The sequence below is a fragment of the Pteropus medius genome, unplaced genomic scaffold (assembly GCF_902729225.1).
Source record: "Pteropus medius unplaced genomic scaffold, Ma_sr-lr_union100, whole genome shotgun sequence".
Classification (NCBI taxonomy): domain Eukaryota; kingdom Metazoa; phylum Chordata; class Mammalia; order Chiroptera; family Pteropodidae; genus Pteropus; species Pteropus medius.
Window position 1 is genome coordinate 10,288,976 of NW_024349519.1, and position 24,951 is coordinate 10,313,926.

The 24,951-nt window shown below is 39.9% G+C and overlaps 1 protein-coding gene across 5 annotated transcripts in view; it reads left to right on the top strand.

Annotated features, from left to right (window-relative positions):
* The first annotated feature begins 6,160 nt into the window (after nt 1–6,160).
* The window catches only part of DENND5B (DENN domain containing 5B), a 137,410-nt gene continuing 118,619 nt past the window's right edge, over nt 6,161–24,951 (top strand). For 2 of the 5 annotated variants that reach the window (XM_039882370.1, XM_039882371.1), the window contains exon 1: nt 6,165–6,674. In XM_039882370.1, the coding sequence (XP_039738304.1) occupies nt 6,548–6,674 (127 nt within the window). In that variant the 5' untranslated portion in view covers nt 6,165–6,547. Of the gene's footprint in view, nt 6,675–24,951 lie in introns of all 5 variants that reach the window. The other 3 variants (XM_039882372.1, XM_039882368.1, XM_039882369.1) reach the window with 3 other exon arrangements.

The following is a 24,951-nucleotide window of genomic DNA, read 5'->3' on the forward strand; positions in this document are numbered from 1 at the left end:
GCAATTCTCCCTGTATACTTCCTTATTTTTATCCAAGGTACGAAGAGGGTGTTTCTTCCTCCAACCATCAAACAAAAGTCCTGAACTTCACACTAACTAGACCAGCTTAGGACAATTGTCCATCCCTGACTCCATAACTCTTATAAAGGACATAGGTTCACAAAGCCTTACACTAGAGCTAGGAGTAAGGCCAATGCCACCCAAACAACATGAATGCTTCACAGTGAAGGAGGAGGGGAATAGATTCTGATTAAACCACTACTTCTTACAGAGGAACTTCATTTTCTCTTGCCTTGTGTTTCTGTACAGAGGGACTTCTACTACCGTAGCACTCTGGGCCTCTCCTTCACCTTTTGCTTACTCCACCCTGACTGGTGGATAGCAAAGTCTGACATTCATGGTCCTCATTTCTCCACTGGATGAAGCTAATCTAATTAAAGGTTGCAAACTTTAGATTTCTGTTTTCTTTCCATGTAGAGCTCATATGAAGCAGAAATACTAAGATAAATATAGATGCTCCATAGCCTCATATATCTCCAGTGTGCTGTGTGTGCCAGGCTCTGGCCTGAGGGAGGATGAGGTTGGAGGGACACGGAGTAACACAGCAAATCATTTTGTCCACAGAGTTAAATTTCTCTCTTCTAATCAGCTTTATCAGTAATAGAGTCAGTATTTTGTTCCCCTTCTCTTTGTGTCCGGTCTTACTTCTGAACTGGTTCTCATCTTAGGAGAGAGAGAGACATGAAATTGTTTATTGGTGTTTTAAAACCCAACACTGCACTGTTTCAGGTTCTAGCCTCCTTAAGGCTTTTACTCTCCATAGGCGGAAACACCCAAATATGATTATTCTTGTCCTATTTTCTGCTTCAAATCTAGACCTTCTACTAAATCTAGTTCCTGCATTTTCCATTTAGAGTTTGTCATTGTGCCTAGGTTATTGAAATTGGGTCTTATCTTAACTGAAACGTCATTCTCCTTTGCTGAGCCCCCAAGTCTTATGTATCTTGGGTCCAACTTGGTAACCTACCTAGGTCTCCAGTTCCCTTCTCAGACTGAGACCTTGCCAGTTCCCCCTCTGTGTTAGTTTCCTACGGCTACTGCAACAAATTATCACAGACCTGGTAGCTTAAAAGAACAGAAATTTATTTGCTCAGTTCCGGAAGCCAGAAGGTGAAAAATCAAGGTATCTGCAAGGTTGATTCCTGCTGGGGGCTGTGAGGGATAATGCATTCGATGGCTCTTTCTTAGCTTCTGGTGTCTGCAGGCAAATCTTGGCATTCCTTGGCTTGTGGCAACTTCACTCTAATCTCTGTCTCTGTCGTAATATCGCCTTCTGCTCTGTGCGTTTTTGTATCTCAAATCTTCCTTTCTCTTATAAGGATACCAGGATTGGATTTAGGGCCCATCCTAAATCCAGAGGACCTCATCTTGAGATCTTTAACTTAATTACACCAGTAAAGATCCTATTTCCAAATAAGGTTACATTCACAAGTGCCACAGATATGGATTTGGACACATCTTTAGGGAGGACACAGTTCAACCCACTAAATTCACTTCTTAGTCCAACTGGAGAAACTATGACTCCTGTGACTTACTGAAGCTCATTGCTTGCCCGGACTTCTGAAGACTACCTGCATTGTATCCTCCCTTTGGCCACTTTTTGCAACAAATAAATCTTATAACCATTTTTGCTGCCTAGATACCATCTAGAGATTACGGCTTACCTTAAGTACCAAGTTCAATTGCCCAATTCAACCTTTGCTGTTGGCACCAGCACAAATTCTACATTACCCCTACTCCCATGCCTCAGTGTTTAATGCACCTGTGGGTCCAGGGCTAGGGTCTGATATCCATACTGGCCCTGTATGATTATAATTCGTCATGTGCTAGTATTCTGAAATGCTACTCAAGCATCACCGGACTTCTTAGAATTTTCATTGAGAATTTCAAATATTTATGATAACACCCAAGCACTGGTTTTCTAATCCCATAACTTCTACTAAAAGTCAAATAATGAGATATTGCGTGTTAAACTATTTAGCTCAATGGCTGGCACATAGAAACATCACCTTACATGTATTCTATGCCTTCTGTGTGCCAGGCACTATGCTAAGTGCTCTAGATATATTAGCTCCATTGAACTTCACAATGATCCTATTTTGAAACCCATTGTATAAACAATGAAATTAAAGCTTGGTAACTTTAAGCTTGGTAACTTTTTACTTGATATTTGAATCCAGGCCGTGTGAACCTGGAGGCTGTCTCCTTCACCGACACACCAAATTGCCATAAAACATGCTGAGAAAATAAATATTGAACAAGGTTTTTGTAAGAATTTGAATCAGCTCTTGTTAATCAACCAAAATGAGTAGAACTTTAGGAACTGTAAAGTTTTGAAACATAAGATACAGTTAAAAATTGACCTAACTAAATCTTTTGACATTTTTTCTTTTTAAGTAGAGTTCATTGAGGTCTAATTTATATACATTAAAATGCACCCATTATAAGAGTACAATTTTATGGGTTTTGACAAATGCATGTATCTGTGAAATCACTACAATCAAGATAGTAAATTTTTTCATACTCCCAAAAGTTCCCTTCTCTTGATGTCCTACGTCTTATTGTATACTTTTGTATTCAATTCCTACCCCACCCCCACCTGCATCCCTGACCCCAGGCTGCCACTGATCTGCTTTCTGCCTATTCTAGAACTTCACATAAATGCAAAAATACACTATGGGCTCTTTTGTATTTGGTGTCTTTTGTTCAGCAGACTTTTGACAGTCATCACCTGGTTGTATGTATCAGAAATTCATTCTTCTTTACTGCTGAGTAGTATTCCAGAGGACCAGCATACCAACGTATTTATTCATTTAGTTGCGTGGTGGACGTCTAGGTTGTATATCAGTCAGGAGACAGAAACCAGTCATTTGAATAGGAAAATTTAATATAATAAAAGGTGGTTAATGTCTTAAAGGGGTGAAAGAAGACTGTAAGGGATCTAGAAGTAGCAAGCAGACTGAGGGAAAGTGGACTCTGAAGGAACCAATGACTTAGGATAGGATGCCTAGCCTCTTACAGGCTTCGATTCACACATCTTTGAAAAGAGTATGGCTACCACAGGAATGCACAGCTTGCTTGTTCATGGTGAAGAGACTTGCCAAAGGACACAGACTGGAGTTGGCCCACAGGTGGCCTGCAGCTTCAGATAACGTGGGCAGCTGGAGGTAGTCTGTAGTAGCAACCTGAGGGTGGGAAGAACAAGGCCTGAGACTATGGCTGGAACTGGCCAGTGAGGGCTATAGAGGTGAGCACTACTAGGTATTAGTACCTGCACTGAATAAAAATATGGAAGAAGGACCAGAACCCAGAAGGGAAATGTTTTCCTGCTGATATCATCTTGTAGTGCCCCTCCTGTGCCCTCGATTTGACAAAGCCTGACCTTGTGCCAGCAGGCAAAGGAGAAATGTTTACAGATTTCTGCTCTGTATCACAAAGCAGGGGAAAGAAAGGTGGATTTAAACCTGAGAGAGAATAAATTGATGGCTAGCATAGGTTATTGCTAGTTTGGGACTCTTATAAACAAAGCCGCTATGAACATTCGTGAAAACAAGTCTTTCTGTGGTCATATGTTTCTATTTCTTTTGGGAATTACATAGGAGTGAAATATGCCTAAACATAGGATAAATGTATGTTTACCTTTATAAGAAACTACCAAATCATTTTCCTTTCCAAGTTGTATCATTTTGCATTCCCACCAGTAATATATGCATCTTCCTCAACACTTTGTATTGTCAGCTTTTTATTTTATTTCAGCCTTTTAAATTTTAGCCATTCCAGTACATATGAAGTGGTATCTTTTCATGTTTTTGTCCCCCCTGACGTGATTTAGTTATCCCCAACCCTTTCTATCTCTTCCTGTTGAAACAATGATGTTAGGAATCTTTTCCTGTGCTACTTGACCATTCATATATTTTCATTTGTGAGGTGTTTGTTCAAATATTTTGCCCATTTAAAAAATGGGTTGTTTTATTGAGTTGTATGAGTTTTTTAAATATTCTAAATGAAAGTCCTTTGTCACATATATGTATTGCAAAGATTGTAACATTCAGGTTTTTGGAAAAAAAGATTTTTGAACACAAAATGCAATCTAACAATAGGAGAAAAATAAGTTTATTCTATTTTTTTAAATGCCAGTTTACTTTTTTCATACTCAATATACATAATATTTTTAACATTTTATTTTTTTATTCTCTCCCCAATTCTATTTTTGATGTAGGTTTGCTATAGTTTTAGAGGAAAACATGTACGCAATGATAGATAGTTAATTCTCAATTACTTTTTCAACTGTTTCATTGCAGCTTAATGCTGAATGTATCTACACAGCATCATTCTGAAGTGATAATTAGGAACATATCCAGGTATTTTCAAAGTGATGTGTACTCTTGTCATGTGTGACTATTCTCTCGAAAGCTCTAGGAAAGATTTTAGGGATTGTGTCTACTTTGAGAAGATTTATATATCACAATTCAATGCATTGTATTTGGGGGGCTTCTATTTTTTTCTTTTAAAAACATTAATGGAGGGCTTACAAGTTCATAAATCAGTTACTTTTCAAATGAACAAAAAGTGACATGTCTCTTGGCTGGTGCAAATGGTAAATTAGTTATCTATTGTGCTTTGATTAGTCTAGAATCTAACAAACATTCCGTTTGGAGCTGTAACCAAAAATAGGAGAAACACACACACATCCAGTTACTCCTTTCCCTCCTTATTAGTGAAATTGTTTTATCTATTTCAGTACCCTCTATATGAGGAGAAGCAATAACTGTATAACAGCAAATTAGCAAATGTTCATAAATATGTTACGGATACTAAAGTTTGTGTATCTTCTTAGCAGTATCAACATCTTGTTACTACCTAGATAACCATCCTTCTTTTATTCGTTCAATAAATATAAGTTGAGGGGCTAGGTGGAACCAGGGTTCTGCTAGACACTGGAAATATGATGAATCAGAGAGCAGGACTCCTGCTCTGTGCAGCTTACAATCCAGCTAAGAAAACACAGAAAAAGTCATTGAAAGTGTTCTGAAGGAAAATTTCAGGGTACAATAGGAGCTAAAGGTCAATTATCCTGGCTGTGGTTCACTCTGATATTTTTTTTTCCTTACATTTCAAAATAGATGAGAGAAAAAAATGAGGATACAAGCTACTGTAAATAAGGGTATGTATGCAAACATATCTCCCAGGAAGAACAGTATTCAGTCGACAGATTGAAGTTTGATCTCTGTCTACTGCCCTGGAAGGTTTGCTTGTGTCTACAGTGGTGTTCACGATGCGTCATCACCACCCTATCTTATACTCTTACACTCTATTCTGAAATAGAGTAGGGAGTGGTGTGGAAGGGATGACAATGTGGAGATGGAATCCATTCAGTTTTTCACCTTTCAAAGGAATAAGAACTGGTTGGTGAGCTCCTTCTGAAGAATGGATAACCAGAGGAAAGAGCAGGGTTAAGCAAGCCATGGCCTTGTAAGGAGCAGAGTTCAGGGTCTAATTCCCGTTGCCTTATCAGTCTAGGATTGTACCTGCAGGGATAGCTGATATCAAATGAGTACAGAGCTGGGGAATTGGAGCGCCTTGGTTATTTTACAGTGACCTGGAAAATATCAGGACAAATTACAGATTGCCGGGGCGTAGGGGGAGGAGAGGGAGGAGGACGGCGGGAACTGGCAGTGGTAGTCTTTTTAGAAGTCTCAATGCTTTGCGGATATTGAGTTGTTTTTTTTCCCCCCACTGCTGAGTTGTCACCAATTCACTGAGGAAGGATGGCTTGTGAATGGGGGTGAGGGCTTGGGGAAGGATTCAAGGACTAGGAGCTTAAAATTAGATAGACATCTGCTTCTGTCGCAGTTAAAAGCTTTTGATGGTCCAGACCGTTGTGGAAAAAGATCTCAAAAAGGCTGTTAACCTTTCTTCAAAGCTGCATTAAAAAACAAAACAACAAAACCAATATTAGGGTAGGTAGCATCTCTTTAGGAGACAGAATTCCGCTAGCTGGTTGGAGGAGGTCAAGAGGCGTGTGTGTGCGCGCGCGCGCGCGCGCGCACGGCCACAACGCGTGCTCCTCTCGCGCGCGCCCTCCCTCCGCCCGTCTTCCTCGGCCCCACGCGCGGGTCCCCGGCGCCCCCGCCCTCCCTGCGCTCACACAGCCGGAGCGCCGCTCAGCTGACCCGCAGGCGCCAGACGCCGGGGCTCCCAGCTCGCGAGCGCAGCTGCGGCGGCGCGAGCCTCTCACGCCGACACTCCCCCTGCGCGCCCATCCCCCACCGGGACCGGGATCGGGACCGACTGGGCGCGAGCCCGCGGCCGCTTCCCCTGCGCCGAGCGAGCAACGAGGCTGCGGTGACGGGCGGCGACTGCGCGGCCATGGGCGCGCCGGTGTCGCCCTAGGACAGGCGCGCGGAGACCGCAGCCGGAGCGGCAGCCTTGGCAGCTATTAGCTTTCGCGAGCGGCGGCGGCGGCGGCAGGAGCGGTGCGGCCGGGATGAGCGGGAGCGGCGCGGCGCCCGGCCCGGGCTCGGGCTCCTCCCCGGCCGCCTGCCGCTTCGCGCACTACTTCGTGCTGTGCGGGATCGACGCGGACAGTGGGCTGGAGCCGGACGAGCTGGCGGGTAAGGCCGGCTGCGGCGGCGCGGGACGCAGGGGACGCGCGGGAGGCGGGGTGCGGGCTCAAGACAAAGTCAGCTCCCTGCGGCGCCCGCTTCCCGGCCGGACGGGCGCTCGGGCAGTGATTTAATGACATTGTTATTTATTCCGCGTGCAGGGTGCGCTCCTGAGCCCGCGGGCGACGTGCGGCCCAGGGGCACCCACCCCGGGTTTTCGCCTCCCAGGCGTGGGGTTATTAATCATGGGCGCGGGGGCAGGGTTGGGGGTGGCCCCGAGGGCACGGCCCCCACCGGCACGCGGGCCCCCTCGCCTGCAGCTGCACGCGGAGGCGGCCGGTGAGTCACCGGGCACGTTGACTCCCCTGCCTCGCTGCGATCCCGTGTATCCCCCGCCCTCCCCGCCCCCCCACTGCGCCCCGGCTGCGAAGTTTCAGCCCCTACACGTGACGCAGCGCACAGGCCCCCTCCGGGAAGGGAGCGTCCGAGACAGCTGGGATGCGGGGCGAGTCCCCACCAAGGCGGTGGTGGCCCTGCGAGGCGAGCGCAGGGCGGGAGGCGAGTTGGACTTCATCCCTGTTCGCGGTCTGCGCCGCCTCCCGCCTCGGGTTCTGCGATGACGGTGGAGTTACCTTTTGGAATCCTGTCGATTTGGCAGTGTACGGAGCTGGCGAGGACCTTTGAACGCTCGGGACCGGCACGACGCTTTATTGACACTGCGGACACTGTTCCCGAGTTTTAGTAGTTAGATATTTACCCCTCTGTTGGGCGCATGCTGTGTTATCGCCTGGGTTTTCCTGGAGGGGCTCTGGTCCCTCCTCTTGACTCATTTGATGGCGCAGTGCAGGGCTGAGCTTGGGAACCAACGCTGGGAAAAGGGGCCGTTTGTTAAAGGATGGTGGGTGGGAGGCGGGTGGTGGGAAGGAGTGCGCAGTGCCGAGAGGAGGCCCGGGAGAAACAACTGATTTCATTTTTCACGCCTGTTTCTTTCTGCCTGCCTTCTTACATCTGAATCTTGAATTTTTTTTTTTTTTTAAATGGGTAAGACAAGAGACATCTACTGCCTGAACTTTATCTGTGTCAGTGTTGAGCAGGTCACTGCCTTTCAGAACAGCTTCCTTTCGACACAACATTCCTTATTGATTGCATCAATGTGTATTTTTTTTTTTCTTTTCTTTTTGGGAGAATAGAAGACTGGGCATAATGTGTTAAATAATAAACAATAGTAAACAAAACTGTTCAGCTTCAAGATACAGTACCCATCAACCTACATCTTCTCTCAGTATCTTTCTAAGTCAGTTTCATAGCAAAACATTTTCAACAAAAACTATAAGTCGTCTTCTTTTAGTTAAAAATTTTTTGAAAAAGAGACATGACTATCAGGGTTTTTTTTTATGTGTAATTAATGTACTGTGTCTTCAACTAAGATTTCATGTACATGTTAAGAATGGCTTTGTTAAGGGATATAAAGTTAGAAAACACTTTCTAACTTTATATAAGTCTGCAGAGGAATTTGGAGAGATTCTTCTTTGGGGATTGGTGAAGGGATTATTTTATTTTCTGGAATTCCTTCTTCCCTAAACATCCTAAAAATTAATGGTACCAAGTCTGTTAGGAGGCTTTCTCAGTGGTGACTGATGAAAGGAGAAAGCCTGTATTTTTTTTCCTTCTCTATCTCAAGTCTCTATGCCTAGTAAAACTAAAACACCTGTAGAGAGTGTGGCTTGGGACTCTTTAGGCATAGTGCAAATAGCATTAACAAAATTAAAACAGTAAAAAATTAATTTTTAATGCATTTTTTAGACAAACTGGCTATTCCTTTTGTAATACTATGTTTGAGTGTGGGTGATTAAGATCTCCTCATAATACTTGACGTTTTGAAGTAACAATTTTGCCTTATATATTTCAGTATCAACAGATAGTTGAATGACAAAGCAGTCAAAAACCTTTGCCATTTAGCCCCTACTTGCTAGTGTAAACAAATAATGAAAATATATATTTTGCCAGATGCTAATACGTGCTATGAGGAAAAATAAAGCAGGGAAATGAGGCTAGAGTAGTGCCAGCAGAATGGATTAGGTGGTGGGGTTGCGATTTTAAATAAGATGGTTAGGGGAGCCTTACGGATTAAGTTGACATTTGAACAAGCCCTGAAGGTTTCAAGGAAGTAAGCCATGTGGATGGTCTTGCGGAACAACGTTGCAGGCAGAGGAAACGGCTCGCACAAAGCCCTGAGGTGGGGTAGTGCCTAGTTTGTACAGGTAACAGCAGGGAGACCAGTGTGGTTGGAGCTCAGTGAGGGGGAGGGAGAGTAGTAGATATGACCATAGGGAAATGATAGGGGAGATTCCGTAGGCCCTCATAGACAGTTGTTAAGCTTTTACTTGGAGGTGGGAAGCCACTGGGAAGGTTTTTGAGCAGTGTAATGATGAGATCTGATGTGTTCTCCAAAAGGATCACTGTGGCTGCTGCGTTGACTAGACTATATCCTGTGCAAGGATAGAGGCAGACTAATTAGGAGGTTCTTTTTCACTATTTGAATTGAGAGTGGTTGATGGCTTGGACCAAGGCAGTAGCTATGAAGTGATAAGCTGGATATATTTTGAAGGTAGAGCCAGCGGGACTGGCTGATGAATGGGATATGGTATTCATATTCAAAGAAACTGATCAAAGGTGACTCCAAGAGTTTCATCCTAAACAATTATAAGCATTTCTAATTATTGCAATTAGAAGACTGGTGGAGAAGCAGGCTAAAGAAGATGAGTTCCGTTTTGGGCATCTTAAATTTCAGATGCCGATTAGACATTCAAATGGAGATATCAAGTAGGCAAGACATCTCTCAGGGCTCTAAATTTATATTTAGATATAAGTGAAAGCCATGAAATTGGGTAACATCATCCAGGAAGTAAGTACAGATAGGAAAGAGAAGAGGCTCAAGGATTGTCTTGAGTCCCAGAAACACTCTAGCGTTCAAAAGATCATCTTAAGTCCCAGAAACACCTCAGCGTTCAAAGGTAGGGTGGATGAAGAGGAGACATTACCAAGGAGATTAAGAAGTGTGGCCTGTGAGATGAGAGGAAAACAGAAAATGTAGTGTCATGTTTTGAACTCACAGTCTTTTGTCTATTTCCATCGAGCTGCACTTGGGGATCAGGGAAACAAGGCCAGTGAGGTAGGCAAATTAGTCAGAAGATTGTTTCTGTTTTGCTACATTAGCTTCAAAGTTATTAAAAGTTAAGTTTCTATTTTACTTTTCTGGAACTGATCTATTTTTATCACATTGTTTTTTTAGCAAGTTGACGCCTGCCTGTAGAAGGTCTTAATTGACTTCTGTTAAACATAAATTCTACCAGTTGCTTCATAGACTGTTTCTTAATACACGCATGTTCCTAGAATTTATCTCTGCAGGTGGCGGGACATTGAAATCAAGTTAAGGACACAAACCATATGACCTAGCAGCAATTAAATGGACTAAGACCTTATGATAAAGTTAGCAGGACCTTACAATGGTTGTTTGAACACTCTTCCCAGTAAAGACCAGCTTTACCAACAATAGAAAAGACTTGTCTCATCTCAAATAGGTCTTCTAACAGGTGGAAATAATTTAAACATATAAATAAATATTTTTCAATGGAGGACCAGGAAATTTTATGGGGAGGTACACACACACACAGTGTACACACATATACACACATATATGTATGCGTGTCTGTACATATACAGATACACTGGTATTACCCATTGTTCTTTCTCTAGCACATCTTAGCTGTTGTGCTTCTCTCATTCACTGTATATTTTCAATTTACACTTCATAAAAATGTCTTGAATGCTAAAGCAGAAATGCTTAAATTTCCTTTAAATGTTAAAGATAAAAAACAGCTTTCGAATCAGTTTTTTTATTGTATAAAGAAGGAAAGAGATGTAAGTAGAAATAAGTTATTGGAATTAGTTGATATGAGGGAAAGCAGATGTCATTTTGAAATTTTCTTTTTTGGCTCATTTCTTCTAAGACAGCTGTGGGAATTTACGTGGTTTGATTTACAGCAACAGATCTTTTAGGCAATGGAAAAATGAAGGACGTAATTAGACTTTTATTTAAATAACATAAATATGTAAGTCCCCAAGAGGAAAGAGTCTTTGCCTCTCTCTTTCCTAGTACCTTATACATAGTACATCGTGTTTAATAAGTGAATTAGTATGAAGTTTACATATGAGTCTACAAATGGTGTGGTGACCAGAATATTCTTAAAGCATTGCCGTGGTAGCCTGGATTCAGTCCTCCTGGTAGACACCGAAGTCTGATGGGTGAGGTTCCTGCCACAGGCATTTGTTTAGCTCTCTTCCTTGATGTCTCTAAGCTATTTATTTTTAGCTTTGATTATCGTGGGTGTGGTTTCCAGAAGAGCTTAGAGACGGTGGAGACCTTGGTCTAAATTCGGATACAAAATTTAGTTGAGACTGATGGACTATCATGCCATGATAGTTATGAAAGGGACCTTAGACACCATTTACATTGAAGAACCAAGGCTGAGAGATGAAGGGTCCTCACAGGGGTCACATTTGATCAGCAGCAGACATCAGACTAGAGCCTGGTTGTTACAGTACACTGTGCTTCACAGTTATTTAATGTCCTCTCAGAAAAAAATACGAGCTTTACTTGAGTTCAGCAAGCATTTCAGGCTTGCCCTTATTCCAGACTGAATGTCAGAGTCAAGACTGCTAAAGTATGTCTTTGCAAAATAATGGCCAGGCTTGGGTGGGGTAGGAGTGGCCCTGGCCTTACTATTATTGGCAGTTGTTAGGTTTGTTGATGTCCTCGGCCCACAACAGATTATATTTGGGAGGTCTGGCATGGTCACTAGGGGACTGGGGAAGGAGTAATACAAGAATCAGCCTCCATTCTAATGAGGCCGAAGAAGATTCAAGGTCAGTTGTCATGTATAGTGATAACTTGGTTTTAAAAATCCACTGGAAATGAAACTCTCTATGGTGAAATTGGTCCAATAGTGGGTACAGCTAAACTTCTGTGATAATCCCAGGGCTCAGGGGTCTGCTCCATTTGTTAAGGCAGGACAGACCAGAGAAGATGAGATGGGAAGGGATAGGGAAGAAGGGAGAGGCATAAGTGTCTTTGGGGGAGGAGAAAATTTTTATTCAAGAAAGGGAGAGAAAGGGGATGGGGATAGATAAAGGAGGCTGGAGGAGTACAAGTAATATTTGCTGTTGAGGTGCGAATATATCCTTTTGCTTGTATTTCCACTCCTGGTCACGGACACTCTTGAAAAATAAAAGTAAATGTCTAGAACACAATGCATTATTAGCCATAATTTCCATGACACTCCATATGGAAGAAAACATTTTCCTCTTCTATGATTTATTGGAAGGTAAAGACAGTTACTACATATGGTACTTTAGGAAACAAGTGCCACATCTCCAGATCCTTAACATTTTGGGTTGATAATGACCTAAATTTTGTTTTGGTAAAACATAAAAAGCCACTACACGTTGGATTAATTATGAAATGTTAAATGCTTACAGTGTGCCAGGTTGTGTAGTATATAGGTGACAGTCACCATTTCATAAGAATCTACAATGAAATAGCAATAATAAAATAACTTACATTTATTTAGTACTTTCTTCATGCACTTTGCTAAATGCTTCATAGTTGTTACCTTGTTTAATCCTGATTAACAACCTTAGGAGGTGGCACTGTTTTCTCTATTTTACAGATGAGGAAATGGAGGTGGAGTTTAAGTATTTCACACAGGTTCATGTAAGTGAGAAACCTGGATGGAAAGTCCATTATGATCCATCCATGCCCATAACCACTGCATTTGCTGCCTCCTTGGTAATATACACTATATCATACAGATTGTAACCCTACCAGTATCGGAACCCTACTTGGATTACTGTAATCAAATGAGACTGTCTTTTAATTCTTCTATATAGGAAAGATAATTAAGAGGAAGATTACTAGTCTTTATGACCTTTATGACTTGACCTTGTTTGTCTCTTCTTATGGCCAGGGCTGATAATGTCTCTTGCATGTACTTGTTTATAAAGATAAGATATTACCATATAAATATAAGGCATTGACTACATAAATAAAAACACTTTCAGTTTTTTTAACCTCTTTGCTCTTCTTACTGGGTTTTGTCATCTATCTTTTCTTAGCATAAAGTGTTACTCGTCATTAGATAAATTTATAATTTTTGAAAGGAAATGTATAGTTGCTTGTGAAACCATGGCTGTCAGGGCAATGAGACAGTAGTTCAAACTGACACACAGTCAGAAGCCGAGATTCCAGCCCTGGCCTGTCTCTTAGGACAGCTCTGGGCCTCAGTGTTTTCATTTGTCTGGAGAGGGTTAACTCAGATGGCCGATTTCCCAACATACCACCCCTCTCTTCCAGGGGCCTGAAATTGTTTTCAAGTAAAAAAATCTAAATGCATCAGTTAAAAAAAATTAATCCTAAATGACATAAAACATGAAGACTAATATATTTCACATACACCACATGAAGACCGACCGAGTAATTACAATTTCTGCCACAAGGAAAGGGGAAAATCAATCCGTACATTTTTCTTTACAGGAAAGGTGCAGTTTTTAACAAGCTTTTGAAATCAGTTCATGGACTCTTAGTTATTACTACCTACATGGATTCTTAGAGATCCAGGGACCTTTGTTTGAAATTACCATATTAGATAATCTCTAGAAGTCTGTATTCTAGAATTTTGGATGATGTTGCCAGTTATCCACAAAATAGCCGATGGGATCTTAGAATAATTTTATTCCACTTTAACTTTTTCAGTATCTTTTTTTTGTATTCAGATTAAGATTCAGACTCTTTACGCTGTATCTTAATTTGTTCAGGCTGCCATCCATAGGTAGACTGGGAGGGCGGCTTATAAACAACAGAAATTTATTTCTCATAGTTCTGGGGTTTAGGAAATCCAAAATCAGGGTGAGGGCAGATTGGGTATCTGGGAAAGAGCCCTCTTCCTGGTTCATAGTTTTACATGGAAGGAATGTACAGGCAAAAATCTCATTTATGAGGGCTCCACCCTTAGGACTTAAGCAAGCACCTCCCAAAGGATCAGCCTCCAGATACCATCACATCGGGCATTTAAATTTCATCGTATGAATTTGGTGGGGGGACACAAATATTCAGTCTATCAGCCCTGGTTTACAAAGCTTTTTATGAGCTGCTCTCTACCTACCTTTGCTTCCTGTTCTGACTGGATCACTCTTTTTAACTATATTGGATTTCTTGTAGGTCCTTGAACAGAGCAAGCTGCTTCTTGTCTCATGGCCTGTTCATCTTCTATTCTCTTGCTGGAATCCTCTTCCTCTAGACCAGCATTGTCTGATATAAAATGTGAGACACATTTGTAATTTTAAATGTTCTAGTAGCCACATTTAAAAATTAAAAAACAGGTGATATTAATTTTAATGATATTTAATTTATGCATCTAGGATATTATCTCAACATACAATCAACAAAAATTATTCATGAGATACTTAACATTTTTTTGTTACAAAATCTTCAAAATCCGGTGTGTATTTAACACAGCATATCTCAGTTTGGACTAGCCACCTTTCAGGTGTTCAATGGCCACGTGTGACTAAGTGAGTGGCTACCCACCCTGTTGGACAGTGCAGCCCTACATCTTTGCAAGAAAGACTTCTTCCCAGCCTTCAGGTCTTTGCACACCTGTTACCTCTTCAGAGTGGCCTTGCCAGACCATCCTGTGTAAAATAGTGTCCTTCTTCCTTCTGCCTGCCTCATTCTTGCCAGCCACCCTGCTTCATTTTCCTCATAGCACTTATCCTGACAACATATTGTAGATGCATTTCTTTCACTTTTAAAAGTCCATCTTCCTCAATAGACTGTTGGCTCCTAAAGGGCAGGATCTTTGTCTCTTGTTTATTATTTTACTACCCCCAGTGACCAGAATAATGCCTGGGTCATAATAGGGGCTCAGATTGTTTGCTTAAATGAATGAGATAATTTGAGATGGACAGAAATATAACTTATCCTTTTATTACTGACAAGGGTTAGTACATTTGATTTATGCATGGATTTTTAACCTCTAAAATAGAAGGTAGAGTTTTTTTTTTTTTTTAATGAGAAGCTTGAGATTGATGGAAAAGCAAGAGTGTAGATGAATGATTAGTTTTTTAAAAAGGTATATATCATCTTTGTGGTGAGCTACTAAAATTACTTCTGTCTATAATATATATTAGCCTATTCCTGCCCTTTGAAATAAATTGTAATAAGTAAAATGAATAACCTTTTTTTTCCTTTACCAGCTTTATGCAAGTAAGCATGCATGTAAGGCTTTGACTTTTAAGCAAATAACATGTTTTATTTATTTATAAACTAACGCCAAGTGATGAGCACATAAATGGTGGGCAGTGTTTGTTAAATTTCAGAAAGTGGTTGTGTTAAAGAGTACTTGTAGCATCAGTTGTGGTTTTAGTGGAGTATTTTAGGGAAATTGGACTCATAGTTTCCTTCTTCATGGGCATCCACATCAATTTGGGGCATGATAAGCCAGGATAGTTCTCTTTTCTTCTATAAAGTTCAGTTGTACGTTTATATTTTTCCATTAATATTTTGTCTTTATTGAACCTTGTATAATGTTCTGTTCTGCCTAAGGCTTGACTTTTTAAGATGTCCCCATATAATGACCTTTTAGGCAGAGATTCCAAAAATTTTTAGTATGAGATTGTCTTTTTCATATTACTTTTCAAACAAAATGCAAAGGTGATTGGCTGAGTGTAAGGAGGTAAGAACTAAGAATTCTAGGAATAAAAGTGGAAGTATTTTACATACGCTGCTGAGACAACACATCATGAGAATTGAAGAACATGAAACAATTGCTTTCTCAGACATCCTTTCCCAAGAATCCATGGCATTTATTATATTCTGAATTAAATATTATAAATATTTTAATTAACATGGACTTCTTGAGTTAATACTTTTTCTTCTGTAAATTGGTATATATAACTGGCACAGAAAACTATTTTTGAAATAATACTTTCTTTAAATGACTTTAAAATGTATATGCTGGTACTCTTAAGTTAGAAGTAGCTCCAAGAAATCATCTTTATATGATGAAGCTATGAAAGTAGCTAACACTTATTGGGTCATGAATTGTGATTGGTGATTTGTAAACATCTTTAATCCTCACAATAATAACTTGGTATTATTTTACAAATGAGGATGCTGAGGTTCAAAGAGATGTTGCACAGACTCGCAGACAGAAAGAGCCAGAGCTGGGTTTGCATTCCAGGCTGTCTGGCTCCAAGGTAGCGCTTATCCACTCTGCCCTGCTGCCTCTCCAAGTCCTCCAGACCAGCTGTCCTCCACTGCGGGGTGGTGACACATTAGTAGGCCTGCCATTTGTGAGCTAAGTCACAAGTAATTATTAACAGTAGTTGAAATACCGAGGTACAAATGATACACATCTTTAAATAAGTGGAACTGTTTCAAGGTCTTCCCTCCAATGGTGTCACCCTCACTCAGTTCTGTTCCTATGTGGTTTTATAGGATGGAAGAGAAAGAGGCGGCGTTATATGCACCACACCAGTAACTGTGGATTGCCCATTCGTAGTGAGAAATCTGTCTTGTTAAAGCTACTCCTAAGCTACTGTTACTGACGAGTTGTGAATAGTTTTCACACATTCATATTCTCTTAGGAATAACACTGCTAAAGTAGTGTATATGCTTCCCTTCCCTGTAGATTGTTTCTAAAAATTTGTTCATAATCTGAGGACATACATGAGAGCATGTTTTTCAACACTTTGGCTGATCTGGACTGCTTCTAGATACTTTCCTCAATTGTAAAATGTGACAGTGTCTTGGAAAGAGCTTTTAAGTTATAACATGCAGTAAGAATATGAGGAAGAATTTTAGAGTTGTAAAATCTTTCAAGATCAACCATGCTGTGAAGGATGAGCATGCTCTGAATCCTTAGGTACATTGTGGACCTCCAGATTTTAAACTGTGAAACCCAGTTTAAAGATATTTTTAAGCAGTCTCTTTTCTAGATCTCTGAGGCCTTCTGATGTAAGTCCACTTGTTGTGGGTAATCTTTCCTGCTCAAGTCTGGAGAATCCAGGTTTCTACTCTGAAGACCGTGTTTTCTTGCCCCTACCAGTCTTCCTCTTTCCTAGTACATCACACTCTTACTGTCATTTATGTAACACGGGAAATTATTCTATAGTTTGAAGAAACATTAGTGGAGAAGTGATATTTAAATTACGTTTCTGATAGTCATTTCCACAGTACAGCTTGGCACAAGTGTGCTCAGACCAGGCTTCTGTATTTCTTTTTCCTAGTTCCTTTTTCAAAGATCACCCTATTTTCACGTTAGTCCTCATGAAGCCACCTCCTTTTTCCTCATTTGGTTGTCTCTGTTTTATAAAAACCTACAGAAGAAGAAATATTCTTTTGGCCAACATTTCCAATGTCATTAAAACCTCATAGTGAAGAAAAATTTCTCACGTCTAATGGAATCCTCCTCCACTTACCTTCATCCCCAGCAGAAACTGGGAAGAGTTTATGTGCCGCAGCTCTTCAGGTTTCCTGCTTTCTGTTCCTAATGTCCCTTCAGTTTCCATCCTTTTCCTTCTCTCATGGTTCTTTGAGAAAACAGGGACATTCTGCTAGGTAAACAGTATTCTTTCTATACATTAAGTTTATTTCATTCCCCCACCCCCACCCCGTAGATGGGAACTGAAATAGCAAGGAGGGATCGTTTTCCCCTAGCAGATGAGACATGAGTTGTTTTGAGGTGGAGTGAGCATCTCCTACTCTTGTACAGTTTCCTGCCGTGAATGCCCTCCCTGTCATAAGAATCAGTTTCCTGCTATGAATGTCCTCCCTGTCGTAAGAATCAGCACCAATTTATCAACTGGAATTCTGTAAGGATGAGATTGACTTTCGTAAGAATAGCGTGAGCAGTAGGAATTTAGGGCTGGTTTATAGGCATAAAGCTTACGGATGATTTACTTCCAGGACCATACTGTTTTGTTTCATTTTCTAGGTTAATTTCTCGTCAGTTGAAGGAAATTTAAGTGGCTGGGGTAACAAGATAACAGATTGTTTAAAAATGTTTCCCATCTCCTGTCTCAAGTGTATTCTTTTTCTTAATAAATAAACTCATCTGGATTTCAGAATATTCTGGCTCAGCTCCAGGGAACTGAGCTTTCGTACTTGACTTCATTTGCTTTGTGCCATTGTTCACAAGAACAGTGACTGTGATTTCACAGTTTATTAAAACATAAGCATTGGTACCATTGAGATGATTATGCCAAAACAGGTTATTTTATTTAGTTGTTCTCACTCCTGTCTGGCAGTGCTTATTTTTCCACCGGCAGCCCTGGCTATGGTTTGATTTTAAATAAATAGATGAAAGCTGTGTGTGCTCGAATGCAAAATCTTGTGTATTCCTCATAGTGAAGGACCATTAGGCCTCATTTACTGTGAACCTCTTGTCAACCTCTTTTGTCCCTGGTGGAAGGGACTAGTGGAGAAGAGCGTTCAGGTGTGGGTCTATGGAAGGTGGAAGGTGGCGGAAAAAAAAAAAAATTAAAAGCACATCTCTTATTTCAGAGTCCTTTTATACCGATCTCGTTGATCTCTTTCTCACCCTTTCTTCTACTTGGAAAACAACATTTTATGGTTAGAGTGTGAGAAATGGGACAGAGACATCCAGACCAATGTCCAGACCCTGGAGACCCCACAGATTTACCTGTCCCCTGGAGGGGTCATTGTCTCCTGCACAAATGTCGTGCCTTCTGAAAGTTTAACAAGAATCACACTCACTCTTCCCTGGAATGAAATCTGCTCCAAGCAGAAGTAAAAATTTAGCTTTTTCTGAATGTGGCTATAAGGCCAAGAAGTAGACAAAATTTGTTGAATCATTAAGGGGCACAGGCCTTGATAAGAAACGTCTGTTGACATGTATGCACATTTAGTATTTATTTCTGTGCCCCATTGAATTCTTGAATAGATCAGTCTATTCTGTTGAAAGTCAGTCTTTGAGGGACAGCTGAAGCATTGGTGTATGTGTGAGAGAGGGAGATTGGCGGTCCCTGCCGTGCCCCCCCCCACCATGTAGGGAAAAGAAAGAAGTAATTTCTTAAATACCTTGCTCTTAAAAATAAATTCTTTTGTAAAATTCAGATTTGCTTTGGGCCTTAAAGGAGAGTGTAAATGGTTGTATTATTTTAGTAATCACAACTGAATACTTTTTGAATGTCTTCTGAAATAATGAGATATAGTCTCCTCTCAAGTGTGGGAACTATTTTGTGCCCTGTTCCCCTGTTCCCCGACCTCTACCTTTTGACCCTGCTGCTTTGTGATGAGATTATGGGCCTTTGAGTTTTTCTCCAGTCTGCCCAGGTTTCCTTACACAGCAACATAAAGCTTTAAGCTTCCTTGAAAGACGTTCTTAGAATTGAGGATAACATTCAGATTTAATGCGGGCATGAGTTTTATAAATTTTTTTCTTTGAAAAGTCTGTCTATATATTTTCTAATAAGAACTTTCTAGTTTTTGTGGGTGTGTATATGACTATGTTCTTCCTTTGGTGTAAAACATTATAAAGTAATGTTGCTTATTTAGGGAGAGGCTAAAAATTAGAAGTTTCCAGCATGAGGGAACCCAAGAGAGACCCACCTAAACAGTTGCCTTTTTAGGTATGAGAAGTGAAAATTTAGATTCAGGGGCTGTCATTCAAGAGCAACAAATTGAATATTTTCAGAAAGAATCAATGCTTTAATATGCTTATCTTATAGACACTTTTTAAGATACCTTATCAGATGCCTAAAATAGAGTAGAAAGAGAATCAGGGACAGACAAAAGGAAATAAACTCATCTATGTTTGCTACTTGTTAGTAGTTCATAAAAGAGAATTTTTTTTTTTTTTTTTTGGAGAAGGTAAAATTAGTGTCTGAATAAAGGTTTTGGGGTTAGCTATGCATTTTATTATTGTTTTGCACACTATTATCAAGTTTATTCAGAAAACTAAGCATTTGCTCTATTTCAGACATTATAGTAGAACTTTCTGAGGAATGTCTGTTTTATGAACTGTCAGAGAGTTTTTAATAATGAAGCTTTAGGGCCCTGGTTTACATGGCACTTTCCTGCTACTGAATATTCCACCGGGAGTGAGGATAAATAAAATAATCGGTTTGAAATAATAAGAGTCAGTGACCGCTTTTAAAAAAATTATGGCTTTTACATTATAAAAGTAATACATGCTGAGTTTAAAAACTGGACAGTACAGGATTGCATTAAAGAAAATAATCATCTGTTATCCCAAAGAGGTGGAATTTAAAATGAAAATAGAAGTTCTGATTTCTGGTCACTAATTAAAAGCCAGAATGACAATTTTACTGAGGTATTGTGGTTAAAGGAGCTGAGCAACAACCCAAGAAACACAATACGATTTTTTTCCCAAGTCTTTGCCACTGATTTAGTATATGACATCTGTAAAGATCTCTGCAATTGTTGATTGAAAGAGTGAATGAATAAATAAAATGGAGTTGTCAACCTCAGGTGTTTACTTTGAGTGATAAAAATTAAATCATTAGTGCTTGCAACACTTTTTTTTTTTTTAACCAAAATCTTCACTATCTGTAATTAAAGTGAAATGGGAAAAGAAAGAGTAGCTTTGACTCTCTGGAGTTTAAAGCTAAAATAATCTGTTTAAACATTTTTTTTTCCCATTACAGGAAAGAGGAAAGCACTGGTGACAAATGAGATAGGAAGATAGGAAAGAGAAACTCGTAAGCAAAAGAGGCAGTTCAGTGACAAATAAGATGAAGTCTTGATCCCTGACTTACTGGGAATCTGATTTACTCATAATCAGTAGTAGCAGAAGGGAAATACATTTAGATGGTGTAAGAAACCCCTGATGGAAAATCTGGTTGTATACCTTCAGGTTGTTGAGAGAAAGTAATATCTTAGGGAGGCTGAATCTAGAAGCCACAGCAGATCAGACACTTGTCCCTGACAGCTCCCTTCCTGTCTCCTATGTAAGGGTCGTGCAAGCATTTCATGATCAGAGCTGGCACTGGCTGTCGAGAATGCAGAGAATGTCTGACGTTTCCCTTTCCATGTAGCAGAATAATAAGAACAGGGACAGTCTTTTAATTGTCTTGATCCATTTTGGCTGTTGGTGCTTTTAGATCCCTTCTGTAAATGACTTTTCTCCTAAAACACACTTATCATGAGTTTCATATGTTTAAACCAACCAACCAACCAACCAACCAACCAAAGATCTTAAGATACCAAAGAAATCTTTGTCATAGTAATTGGAAAAACTTATACAAGGACAGATGTGCTTCTCTCATTTTCTTTAAATGTATTACTTTACTGACATGAATATGACTTTTATTAGTAATGACAGTGCATTCTAAAAAAATTTTTTTGAGTAAACAAAACTCCCCCCCCATTTTTTTTTCAAAAAAGAATTCTAGTTCTTATCTGGAGAAATATTATTTGCATTTTGTTTCTGTTTAGTTATTTTTTAGGATGGGCTGAATTGAAGCGAATTTTAGTTGCTTTAAGTACTGTGACTGTCATTGGTTATTTAAAAAGTTTTTGGAGACTACTATGACACAGTCAAAAAGAAAATAAAAGGGCAACCATGGGGAAAGGGCGTTTATTTATGGCTAGATCTTTGTTTCCACTTTTGTTTCTAGAACTAGATGTATATGTTACACATTTAAAAGATTTATGTAGACTTGTCTGCTTTAAACATTTGATAGAGTGGGAGATGAGTTGGGAAGAGAAGTTGAACCTAGCTTTTGGAGGATTTTTCTATCAGAATAGATCAAAGAGGTCCTAAGAAATAAAGGCATTTGGCTGGTTCACATCACAGCATTTGTGTGTGTGTGTGCGCGCGTGTGTGCGCGCGCGCGTGCAGTGTTCAGGTATTATTTGAACAGAGCTCTAACTCCATTTCACTGCAGTTCTTTATGCTCTATCCCCAGCATTGACTCCTCTTCGTGTAACTTCATGTTAACGAAGTGGTGGTAGTAGTTCAGGCTTCACATTTGCACATCACACCTTGCCTAGAAGAGATTTAACTTTCCTCATCCACTCCCCACTCATGTCATGAAACAAAAATCTGAAGTTTTGTTATGATTAGACCACTTTAGGTCACACTTCCTTGGGGCCCATCCTTGAACCCTTAGTGCTGCAAGGGAGATGGGATTAAACTGACTGTTTAGAGACCAATTTGTGATTGAAAAAAAACTACAGGACTGCTTCACAGTGGAAAGGGTATGGGAGTGGCTGCTGGGAAGCAACTCAACTGAAGGCTAGACTATGAAGAGGACCCCTTGAAAGACAGAAAAGAACCCCTCATAGCTTCTGAACAAGGGAATGGCATGCTCACAGCTATGCTTTAGGACTATCACTCCGGATGAGGGGTATAGAATGGAAAGAAACTAAAAGTGGGGAAACCAATTAGGAGATTGTTCTGTAAAACAAACTAGAGAGGAAAGCCTGAATTAGATTAGTGGCAGTGGGAGTAAAGATGGATCTGAAAGGTAGAATAGACATTAGATGAATTGACAGCTTTTATGTATGTGAGGTTAATGGGGAGATGAGATATACGTGACTGAGATTATGGATATGATAATGACATTCACGGAAGGAAGGAACACTGGAGGAAATAAGTTTCAGAGGATGGCTAGTTAGGTTAATTTTGAATTTGTGCTGGTGATGGTGCTAGTATGACTATTTTCTGTTATAGCAGGAAGGATTAAGATCACTTTCTCCACATATTATGATAGTAGTGATTGACTATGTTAAAGGATATATGTGCAAGCTGGTGGGAGAGCTAGAACTTGAATTCAGGGCTTCAGATCCAAAATTCTATGTTCTTTCCATAATGTCACACTTACCTCTATTTATAGACATAACTCATGCTAGAAAACATTAGCTATTATCTTGATGCATTCTCTCTTTCCCTTTCCCCTCCCTCCTTCCTTCTTTCCTCTCTCTTTTGAGGGATAAAAGCTGAGACTTTTTTTGAGGTAGGATAATTTGTTGGGCATTAATCACTAAATAATTTACCTTTTTCTGCACTGCTTCAGTTTGTAGTTAAAATGCACAGTTGTTTTTGTGGCAGGCTTTCATGGTGCATTGAAAATGCATCTGTGTTCTTCAGCTATGAGGCAGTGAACCAGCCATATGCTCTTTAACATTTTGGAGTTTGTACAGCAGACAGATAACCAGTTTGAATGTCTGCTGGTGCTTGCACTGGGGTTCTAGGCTTTCACACCTAGAATGTTCATGTCATCTGGTGCTACTCTAGAACTATGTTTACCATCCGGCTGACAGTGCGTGTATAGGGCTTACTGTAGAGCCTGGCTGGATGTAATTGCTCAGTAAACATTAGCTATATCTTCATTAACATAATTGATTAGATTATGCCTTAGACACTGACTTAAGGTATTGCTGGAATTCTCTTTAGATGTTTAAAGACACTTTTTTGGGGTTATGTCATTTTTTACTGATGGCTAATTTTTTAAAATAGATAACATATTGATGTAGTATCATGTTCAGAAGATACAAAAAGGTTATGTTAAAAATATGTCTTGTCTCTTCCCCCAGGCATCCATTTCCTTTCCCCAGACACAACCGTAGTTATCCCTTTCTTGTGCATTCCAGAGGTGTTCGCTGTGTTTCATGACATATTTCTCATTACTCTTATGATCTTACCTTTGAACTTTGATTTATTCCTTTTACTTATGTTATTGCCTTTCTACCTCACTTTACTTAGTAATGTCGATATTAACGGTATTGCTCACATTGTATTTTTTATTGTTTATCGCAGGTCAGGTACAGTCTTTAGTTTGCAGTTGACTGTCATGTTCAAAGGTGCCTGACTGCATTGCTAGTGGCAGAAGTAAGACCAGGAGGAAGGTTCTTTTGGGTCCCAATTCTGGCCCCTTTCACTGCAGGGGAACTTAATCATTCTCATGTGTAACAGAGCCCACCTTTTTTTTTCCTCTTTAAAAAATTTTTTTAAATTTGTTTATTTTTTATTTTTATGGTGACATTGGTTAATGAAATCCAATAAATTTAAGCTGTACACTTTAACAGTAAGGCATATATATTTACATTGTGTGTTCACCTCCCATAGTTAGATTTCTTTCTGTCACCACATATTTGACCCCCTTTACTCTGTCTACCTTCCCTCCCTACACCCTCTACCCTTTGGTAACCACTAGTCCATTGTCCATGTCCATGAGTCTCTGTTTATTTGTCCTGTTCATTTGTTGCTTTTACGTTTATATCCCACATATAAGTGATATCATGTTGTTTTCCACTTTTTCTGTCTGGCTTATTTCACTTAGCATGATTATCTCAAGGTCCATCCATGTTGTAATAAATGGCAGTATTTCATCTCTTCTTATGGCTGAGTAATATTCCATTGTATATATTTACCACAGCTTCTTTATCTAATCATCTATCGTAGGACACTTCAGTTGCTTCCATGTCCTGGCCACTGTGAATAATGCTACTATGAACATCAGTGTGCAAATATCTTTTCAGATGTGGGTTTTCAAGTCTTTGAGGTAAATCCCCAGTAGAGGGATTGTGGGATTATATGGTAGATCAATTCTTAGTTTTTTGAGGAAACTCCATACTGTTTTCCATAGTGGCTGTACCAATTTGCAGTCCCACCAGCAGTGTGTGAAGGTTGCTTTTTCTCTGCATCCTCTCCAACATTTGTTATTACTTGTTTTGTTGATTATAGCTATTCTAATAGATGTGAGATGGTATCTCATTGTGGTTTTGATTCGGAGCCCACCTTTTTAATTCATTGGAAAGCAGGGCACTTATAAAAGAACAGTAATAAACCCATTATATGTCAACTTAAATCACATTCTGAATGAAAACAGGACCAACTTTGGGCCTTTGTACACATGAGAATTGCAAAGTTTGTTGGTTGCCTGTCTGTTTTAGGAATAGATTATCTGCATGTGATTGACCACAGGCACTCTTATAATCAAGACATCTAAGTTGGTCAAGAGGGCTCAACAGATATAATCCTTTCTTTTAATAGGTAGTTGAAAATCATCCACAATCTTTTAATAGATAGTTGAAAATCATGTATAAAAGCTTTATTTAAAAAAAAAACTTTATTATCTAAAGAAAATACAGAACACATGTTTAGTTTAATTAACCCTTTTTTTTGGTAAGATACAGTTCTACAAATTATGTGATATCACCTTGACTTTATGGAGTGTT